Genomic DNA, 10,377 nt, shown 5'->3' on the forward strand with positions numbered 1-10,377 from the left:
ATTCTGACCTTCAAAAGACACATGTTCTCCTCCTGCTATGTGAATACGCTGTGTGTTTGGGACAAAGTATTTTCCTTAGATTTCTCAGAATTACAGAAAGATGAAGTTGAAATTATTCATCTTTTCTCCAAAAAATTCACAAATGGATTTTAGCTGCTTTATTAGTCTTGATGTTTTGCACTGGCTGCAACAAAAGCTTTTTAGTTTTTAATTTAGCCCTTTGTGTGTTTGGTTTCTTCACACCAAGAATAAAACAATGATGATATCATTGAACGATTGTTTTAATACGGTTAGTAAGATATGCAGTCATATTCCGAAGTTTGATGGCATTGCAGACATTCTGCTCCTTGTCTTTTTTAACATTGATGCCCCTGCCTAAGCTGAATGGCAGATTAATATGTAGAACATTACCTCTTTGATAAAACAATGCAATTGGTTCTAAATAATAGATTGAGGATTTATTAATGTCAACAAGAAAGACAGTCGTCTAACTTGTGCAACATTGCTTTCATCCCCTCCATTATTAATCCACATTGTTCTCATTCGCCGAGCTATTGTTATTGTGGTTGCTTTCACAAGGCCTTTATCTCTCGAGATATGAATCGCCAATAAATAGCCCCTTTCAAGAACATTGCCTCCCGACTCTACATCTCATGTTTTTGTGACAAATCAGAGGAGAAAATGAAAGGCATTTGTGGCACAAAGCACTTGTGGTTGGGGTCAGACAAATCCAAAGTCTGTTGATAGAAGTGGGAGCACATGGTGTACAATGGCGGTGTGCACAAGTGTGTTTAAGAGTGTCTATATGCATGTCTAGAGGGTGAAGGTGCATTTTTATAGAAACCTCGAAATGAGACACATTTACTGAGGAAGCTGCTGTATTTCCAGGGGGACAAAGAATCAGAGCTTGGCCTGCCATTCTCTCCGCTCTGCGACCGAAAGTCCACAATGGTGGCCCAGTCCCAGATCGGTGAGTTCAAATACACCACCAGCATAATAGTGTGTCTGTATGGGTACACAAGTTCTGCTCAAGCGTGAGTTTATTTCAGAAAAAAAAAAATTCCTTCGGAAAGGATTTCTTTATTATTAAGCTTAAATGTGTAGTTGTGCTTCCCATGATAGTGATAGTATAACAGTGTATTTGCTGGAGAACTGACTTGTGATTAAGAAACTGAATGTTTCCTATGAAAAATTAAGTTTATTTTCAGAAGCATGCATGTAATGAGGGGAAAGTGACACATGCAAAACTGAACACAGATGGTATTAAGAGCTTCATAGTTAAAATTTTAGGACCATTGATCAAGCGGTAGTATTTGACAAGTTGGGAGAGAGAATATGTTGCCTGTGTAAAACCCAAACAGCCTCCACCAAGAAGATGATGTATGTTTGAAAGGCTGAATCCGGGGAACACGTCTGCAAATTATACTTGCTGTTCGCTTGGAAATGTGAAAGCAGAAGCTTGAAGGTTGTATCCTTCATTAATACTGACAGGCTCAAGTTTTGCTGCATTTTTTCACAGGACTATGCATTCTGTCCCTTATCTTTTACATCAAAATAGCATTAGGGAGACAGGTCTTTGTAGCCCCAGCAGGAAAAACAACAGCCACCAAAACAAGTTACAATGTGAATATAGGCATGTGAGTATTGTTTTAAGATAGACAATTTTAACCTATTCTTTAATAGCTGTCATCACAGCTATTCACAGCTAGGTGTCGCACAGTAGTAATTGAAGGCCACGAAAATTAAGGTTTTATCAGCTCAAAGCTTCTCCCATCTGCATTTTGGCAGCTGGACAGTCTAATGCCACCGTTAACACATACTGTATGGGCTTCATCTCATTTGTCTCAGATTTGATAGTCGATTTTATAACGTTCTTCAAATACATTTCAATCTTAATTTCATAAATTGCAGCGTTACAGTGATTGTCCAAGTATGCATTGCATAATTCAAACACTCAGATAAAGAATGAGAATATGTATAAACAGACACTATGTTCTGAATGTGCTGATGTCTTTATCACCAGGGTTCATTGACTTCATTGTGGTGCCCACTTTCACCGTGCTGACGGACATGATGGAACGCATCGTAAAACCTCTCATCGAGGAGGCCTCCCATTCAGGTTTAGCCGGCTTCAGACGCTCAAGGTTAGCTGCAGCACTTTCACTGAGGAATAAATTGGAAACTAAAAGTTTTTATATTTGTTCTATGTTGCTCAGCAGGAGGATTTAGCAGATGGACGTGGGTAAATGTATGTAAATCTGAGTAAATTTTAATCACCCTGCCTGCTTAAACAAGAATGAAAAATCTACCGTTTTCTACCCTTCTCCTCTCATACCTGTCTGAGTAACTTGCTCGCTCTATGACGGGATTAAACCTCAACAGCTCCCCTGCAATAACAACATATCTAATGAAAGAGAACAGCAGATGAGTCTCCCATGAGTAATCCATTTCTGTGCGTGGAAATGTCTCCACCTTTCATCGGGCAAGACCACACACCTTGAAATTGATATTTTAGAGATGCTAAACTCGTTGTACCTGATCAAGAGTGGGCCTCAGTGCTGGATCAGCATACGCAATGGCCTCTTGAGATACAAAGCAAAGTGGTTTTGTCTTCACTGGCTTCCTTACTTGGTTGAGTACTTTTCCTCCAAACCATGTACTAAATCAGATATTTCCTACAATGTTCTTGTGTTAATTAAACAATCCAGACAAAGATCCTTTAAAAAAAAGAAGTCTTTATTAGTTTGGAAAATAAAGCTGTAGTTTGGGAGTCTGGTTTTGCATCTTGTGTTGCTCCTGCACATTCATATCAGCCTCCCCTTTCTCCTCAACAGCAGTCATTAGCATCACTCAGTGGGCCTCCAGTCGAAGTTAACCGTGTGGAAATCTCAGATAGTGTTGCCACTTGTGCAGTCTTCTTGTTTTCGTACACACCTGAGTGCTAATGGGTTTTCTTGGACTGTTTCTTCCCAGCATTTAGAGCAGCTTTCAATCATCTGTAACTATGCCTGCTCTTTCTGTCTTCCTCTGGTTATCTACCTGTCTTTCTCTCTTCTTCTCTCAATGTGCCTCTGACTTTTTAAGCCAGAAAAACCTTTTTAAGCCAGAAAGTTGTGGCATCCACAAGAGACATGTTAAAGAAAAGAAAAGGTCAGAATTGAATTATCAGAGGGTGAGATATGTAGACTTTTAGTCCCGGGTATGGGGCAAGCTTAATTAACCCTTAACTCCACATTTCCCATAATTCAACTTGACAGCATCTTTCAATAGACCAATGCAACTTAAATGCCCATTTCTTTAAATTCAATTTGTAAAACTCCCTCCAGAACCACAAGAACATATTTAAACTGTTTCCACACCGGCTGAGTACAGCGCTCTTAATAATGAACAAACTGAACATCATGTCTAAAATAGGTGGAGTGCTCTTATAACTTTTCGTCTCGTACCATCAGGTCAAAATCTCTTATTTGTTGATTCATGACCAAATTCCTGCAGAACTACGAACTTTTGCATCAGAACTTTGTGTTCAGCAAATATAGCACGCTAAACTAAGACAGTGAATAAATAAACATTATATATGTTAAACATCCATATTCAAGCATTTGTGAGCATGCTAACATTAGCTTTTCGCTCAATAAGCACCACTGTGTTTGTAGAGCCACACAGAGCTGCTACATTGCTGTAGGCTGTTATTCTTGTGCAACGTTTAACGCTCTTCATACACATTTTTCTGTCAAGTCTGAACAGTCTTAGCTCAGACGATGCCAAGAGGCACAGTGTGAAGAGCTCTGATAGCAGCTCGTCGGGACAAAGCTCTCTGCTGACGGTGGACCTGAAGAACTTCAAGGCGTTGTGGAACGAAGAGGTGTATCAGAACAGAGAGAGGTGGAAAGCTCAGGCTGCTAAAGGTACGGTTTACTCTTACAACCACATGTAATATCGAGGTAAATGGAGGGGTTTGGGGACACTAATATTGTGGTAAAACTAAACTAAATGTCCAAATGCATCAGTTTTTGTATGAATATTTGTATATTCGTAATAATTGTAACATAAGTAAGTTAGTATTACTTTCTAATCAAACACCCATAGTAAAGGATGTATACATTATATCTAACTGCTGTATTATGTGAAGAAATCATTATTCTGTATACATCATTTATAAGTCATTGATAAGTACATCATTTCGGTTATTATGTTGTTTAAAAATCCTGTAGTTGGTATTTATCCTCCTCCATATGACATTTGTATTATATAGCTCTTCAATCAATTAGTTTAAGTTAATTGTAACAATTGATGGGTTATTGTAAGAAGCATTTATTGATAAATGATTTACTTTTCTAACTGTAGACTTGATAACCTATAAGAGGGAAATAAATAGAGAGTCCACAAACAGCGTGAGTAATCCACAGTCCGCTACCTGCTCTGCACAAAACAGCAGACATACACACTTAGCTGGTGAACGTAGTGGAACATTTCGCAAGTAAAGTGACAGATATTTGCCTCTGGATTTGGTAGAAACAAAAGCAGTATCCAGAAACCCGACTCTGAATGAAGGCTTATGTCGCTCCGTAACAGCTGGATGTGTAGATATGCAACTGTTTGCTAGTTTTGCACGTCAACATAAAGGTGATAAAAAAAATATGACTTGTTTCTGCTGCCCCAAAGTGGCTTGAATCGTATATTTTGCAGATTTGTGTTAATATTCATGGGGAAGGTTTCATCAAACAGTCCGAAACGGTCAAATAAGCTCCCTCAACGTTTACCGACTTTAAGTAAGAATAAAGCTGCGGTGAATTAATGCACATACGTGTAGACACTAAATGCTAACCTGCCTCCACCCATCATGTGACCTCAGAGGCGGAGGAGAGAGCTAAAAGGGAAGCGGAGGAGCAAGCCCAACAGGAACAGGCTATGGAGCCCCAGGAGGTCCACACAGAACCAGAACAGCCTGAACCAAAGGAGGACCAACTGGAGGGGCAGGAGGGGCAGGAGGAGGGAGATGAAGAGCAGGAGGAGGAGGAGGAGGAAGAGGAGTTATTGGAGGTCGGACCACCAGATGGTAACATGGAGGAAACAGAGCAGGGAGCACAGCCTGGGAGCGCCACACACAAGACTCTCCCACTGCAGAACGGTACGTCCCACTAACTGTGAAATCCCACAGCACGATGCGACGTTAGTCAATCTACATAAAGTACATTGACACGAATACATAAGTGATCACACGAGCTGCAGTGAATGTTTCTATCATTCATCTTTATTATCAGTGGCACAGTTTGGATTTGTTCATCTCCCAACTTTAAGTACCCATTCACTTCATTTTAAAAGCCAAGAAATAATTCTGAGATGCTACACCTAGAATATAAAGGTGACCCCGAAAGGCTCCAGTAATTGTTTCGTCAATGAGAAGGGTTTTTTTTGTTACATGTTTTGAATCAATGCAGGAATAAGTCAACAAGAATTGAAAGCAAAGGTTTGATGTTTGGCTGCACAGCATGAGTTTGTAATGACTGACAGGTCAGTGAGATAGAACTTGTTTTTACAAACTTCATAAAGGAACAAGAATTCGTTGAGGATTTTGCCTTTTCTTGTTTGATGGAGTGCATGTCTGTCACCATTAAATGTACATCAGTGTGAGAAAATAACATGACTATAATGACTTTTCAGGAGACTTGTCTGAAGGGACTGTATCTCCAGAGGTGGAAGAAAACAAGAACAAAGGAGAAGATCGTGAGTTTATTCCTGCAGCCCACAACTATTGACAAAATAGATTTATTAGGGACACCAAGCTCAAACAAAAGCAGTCTAATACAATACCACTGCAATAAATCTTTCCTTTATGAAGGTTCCACAGTAACACTAAGTGTACTAACAGGAAGACAAATAGCTTTTTCATTGTTTAAACGTTAATTCAAAGACATGTCAAAGACAAGTTGCAGTTGAACAATATTTTTGAATAAGTTGTTGACAGCTTAATAATGTGAAACTTTGGCCCAGACGTTTTGTCACTTGATCAGAAATGATTATAATCCATGAGAATGCAAGATCAGTTTGTTGATTTATCATCTCACTTAAATTATAATAGTCCTTGTTTGTTTTCCCAAAGCAGAGGTGGCGATGGAATAAGCGACCTCACTGTGCTGCTGTCAACCTGAACCTGCTTTTAATTGTATGCGAGGACTCAAACTCACACAAGAGGAAAGGCCATTAGTTGGACTGCGTCGCCCTCTACAGGACAGCAAGAAACAGACACCTTCACTTTCTTTTCGTCTCTATGATAAGCTGTTTTTACTTTTAAAATGTGTATGCTCCCCGGCTATTGTATGCAGAGCTTGCGGCTCAACCCACGTGCATTATTTTCCTATCTTCCTGCTTGCTGGTGAATACAATACAGAAGAAGATGTAATGACCTTATGATGTGGGGGGTCAAAGAGGAGCCTTTGAAGGACACTGAAAATGTTGCTTTTCAATTATTTTTTGCCAATCGTTTACTTTGCCCTAATTGTGTGCTTAACTCCGACCACAACCATGTAGCTATTATATACAAGTCCCACTTGTCTATGCTGTTTTATGCTTCTCTGTTGACACTCAAGACAAGTATTGTCTGGTAAAAAAAAGTTTGTTTAGAGACAAGATTTTTCACAATACTTTATTTTGGTACTAACTGAAGAAAACATTATGGGAAACACAGAGTTGATCTTCAAAAGAGGGACGTCTATAGCTGCTACACAGTATGTACAGGATACAAGTATGTGTACAGTACAGTGGGGTTCAATTGACAGGTTTACATCAATAATGTTTTCCAAGAAAGTACTCCTTAAACACATATCTGTGCCGAAAATTTTAACTTTTCCCTGCGCTGCAGGAGCTCTGGTTGGGAGTCTCTTATGTTTGCTGAGGCTACAAGAAACCAGTCGTGGCTCATATTTTTCCCTTGAACATGTTTACTCTTTTGTGCAATTATAATGCGTTTATTATCCTTGCAGCCATATTTGTATTGTTTTTGTGTGTTTTTGTCCTCTTTATTGTATATATTGACAGTGTGTATGTATAAGGATCTGAGGAGGAGGAATCCTAAAATTCCATAATTCATCAACAGAAATCAAACATATCACACATTTAAGTTTTTGTAATATGTAAAATGTTTTTCTTTACTTTTCTTTTTGTAACAATCTTAGCATTTGTTGTGTCCTGTATGATTCATGCACTACATGTGTCCAATGTCCTCACACTGGTTGTCATTTCTTTGTCAAAAGACTTCATCTTGATGCCTTCTTATATGTATTTAAGCTGTAGCAAAGAGTCAAGATTGTCGCTGAATTAGTGAAAAAGCTCACACATGTATTTTATTTTGCAGGACAGTTATGTTACAGCAGCTTCGCCTATGAGGTTGTTGGTGTAAAGTTTTAATCGACGTGTTTACAGTGTGCTCGTACACTTATTAGCCAGTTGAATCCATCATGCTTGTGTGATGCATTGAGGCTATGTGTCCAAACTGTATCTGCTTCTTGTCTGTATGCCAGGTTTTTATGGCTTGTAATGTTGCGTATATAGGAAATGCAAATATCGCTTACTGTGCATATGTAACATATTGAACCTTTGCAACGCTGGTTCAGCTTTTACTAAACACTTAATAATATATGTCATTGAAAGAAAAGCAGCATTTTGGCAGTATTCACCTAATATTGGATATGTTTTCCCGAAGGTTTTGCACTATTTTGTTTTTCCTTATGTTTTACATTCTTTTGGTATGAAAAACACAACATTTATTGTGCCAAGATCAGGTTCTTGACATATCATTTTAAAGTATACTGTACATATGTGTACTGGTACATAGACTAAAACATAAAGTGTATATGGGGTTAAAAGAGGGTGAATAATCCAGCATCTACACATTTATATAAGAACTGTAGGAATGATTTTATAGCCTCTTTGTTTTAATACACACTACTCATTTTTATATTATGACAGGAAAGTAATATATAAAGCAGTTTATCATGTAATGTAACCACATGCATCTTTCTATTAAACAATACTGTCAGTGGTTAGCAAGACAGCTGGCTGAATGTGTGCCTATATATGTGTACTTTCCATTTCACACCTTTCACATGTAGGAAAACTAATTTTGTGATGTCATTTGAATTTGTGCTGATCCAGGTACAGTCAAACAAAACAAGCATATCTTCCTACAATTATTCACACTAAAGAGTCTTCATTCAAAACCTTAATTTTAGACACTGTTGGTAAAGTCAGAAGTTTGATGTTGCAAAAGTATAGTATTTAAGTGGTAGATTTTTGCTCTTTTTCATTTAGAAAAATCAATTTTATTGCTGTGTAGCTTTGTCATGTTTTAGTGTACTGTTCGCTGGATTGTCCTAAAGTCTTCAACATGTATTGACATTTTTATTTATGTCATTTGTCTCCTCTCTGGTTCATTTGTCCCTGCGTGTGTCTTTTCCATATGTTTTATTCCACCAGCTCTGAAGTCAGAAAAAAACAACTTAAGTGGCTCAAAACTGTAAATTCAAAGTGTAACAATCATATAAACATTAGATTTATTAGTAGAACAAATACAAAACTCATTGTGTGCCCTAAATAGCCTGCCTGCTACTTGGTAACGCAGAATCTATTTTCTGTTCCAAGGGACCAACACGTGTACAGTCGTGTAGTTTGCTCTATCTTCCACTTGCTACTGTGTTAGCCTACACTGTATGAATGTTTTAAAATAATTTATACCTACCATAATCCGTAAACATAGCTGTATTTATGACATGGTCAGACCTCTAAACATGGTGTGTTGTAATTGCTACGACAGAACCGATCAACTGTTGTTTGTTTATTGCTTTGTTTCCTTGTTTAGTGTGAATCAATCACTCGGATCTGAAATTGTTCTAGTGACCGAGGTTAGATGGATGTAAAGCGTGTGCGTGAGAAACTGCCGAAAAATACTTAATGTGCATTTCTGATCTCCTCACTGTGACCTGCTCTATTGATGTGAGTGTGTGTGTGTGTGTGTGTGTGTGTGAGAGAGAGAGAGAGAGAGAGAGAGAGAGAGAGAGAGAGAGAGAGAGAGAGAGAGAGAGAGAGAGAGAGAGAGAGAGAGAGAGAGAATTAGTGTGTGTATGTGTGACAGAGAGAGAATAGACACAAAGTGATAAAGCTGGTAAACAGCTCTCAGATCATCATTATCAAAAAATAATTTCAAATCCTCATATGTTTTATATAACACATTAGGCCGATACCACTGAATATGTTTATATATACATACATATATAAACAGAAGTAGACATATGATACAAGTCTAATTACAAACGGTAGTCGGTTAACAAAAGAAAACCTCCACTACATCCATGAAAAGACAGACGGACTAGAAGAGAGTGTATGTGTGTGCACGTGCGTGTGTGTGCGCGTGTGTGTGTGTGTGTGTGCGCGAGTGTGTGTGCATGCATGTGTGCGTCACTGTCCCAATGCCGGCCAGGCGGCCGTGTGTGCCACCATGCTCTGTGACTGCACAGCCGTATCAATAAATCTGGACTCAAAGGGCTCAGATCATGTCTGCCTTGTCTTCATTTCTACAACACCACCACAGTATTATATGACTTATTTAAAGGGACACTTCAAGGGAGGTGTACAATTGTTTTGATAAATCAATCAATTGTGTATTGAACGTCTGAAAATAGTTAAAGGATACGTCATTATTTTTTAAGCTTTATTCAATTGTATTGCTTTTTTTTGTTTGCTGTAAACGTTCATCCTCTTCAAACTTACCTATTGTGAGAGACACAAAGAGATCTCATCAAAATGGCTTTATAGCCCTGTTTTCCCATTTTGAGGTATATTGCAATAGAAAAGCTATATAGGCACAACGCCAATTCAGATATCAGACTTATAAGAGATCCCTTATAAAACTATCCTTTAAAAGCGACCATCACAGTCTAAAAGCAAGTATAATAACAGAAAAAGCTGGAATCAGAGAATATTTGGCATTTGTTACTTGAGCAACTCACATGGAGGAATTATCGATTATCAGAATATTAGGCAGTAAGTAATTGATTTAACATCTAATCACCTCAGACCTAGGATTCAGCACTTTTGGAGCTTAGCCCAAAGACATAAATGCATTGTTTATTTGTGAAGCTATATAATGAATAGAATGTAATGTTTAAAATCTGCTATTGTTGGCTAAGCCCCCCTCCTAATTTCTTTGCTGATGTGTTTGTCCTGCTCGTTAGTGCTAACTTGAAACACCTGGGCCTGACCAGCTCAGTTCCAGGTGTTTCAAGTTGGCGCTGACGACCAGGACAGACGCATCAGTGCACACTCTGGTCCCCCTTGTGGTGTTACCAAAATGTATTCCACTCTTTTAAAAATACTCTGTTA

At 38.4% G+C, this 10,377-nt stretch overlaps 1 protein-coding gene across 7 annotated transcripts in view; it reads left to right on the plus strand.

Moving 5' to 3' along the window:
- pde1cb (phosphodiesterase 1C, calmodulin-dependent b) overlaps window positions 1–9,535 on the plus strand; it is a 79,999-nt gene extending 70,464 nt beyond the window's left edge. For all 7 annotated transcript variants that reach the window (XM_068569603.1, XM_068569548.1, XM_068569556.1 and 4 more), the window contains 6 exons: window positions 889–970; window positions 2,024–2,144; window positions 3,739–3,908; window positions 4,856–5,131; window positions 5,665–5,727; window positions 6,107–9,535. In XM_068569603.1, coding sequence (XP_068425704.1) covers window positions 889–970; window positions 2,024–2,144; window positions 3,739–3,908; window positions 4,856–5,131; window positions 5,665–5,727; window positions 6,107–6,123 — 729 coding nt within the window. In that variant the 3' untranslated portion in view covers window positions 6,124–9,535. The remainder of the gene's footprint in view (window positions 1–888; window positions 971–2,023; window positions 2,145–3,738; window positions 3,909–4,855; window positions 5,132–5,664; window positions 5,728–6,106) is intronic.
- Window positions 9,536–10,377: the final 842 nt, after the last annotated feature.

The sequence above is a fragment of the Clinocottus analis genome, unplaced genomic scaffold (genome assembly GCF_023055335.1).
Source record: "Clinocottus analis isolate CAN_PGR_092001 unplaced genomic scaffold, fCliAna1.0.p SCAF_11, whole genome shotgun sequence".
NCBI lineage: Eukaryota > Metazoa > Chordata > Actinopteri > Perciformes > Cottidae > Clinocottus > Clinocottus analis.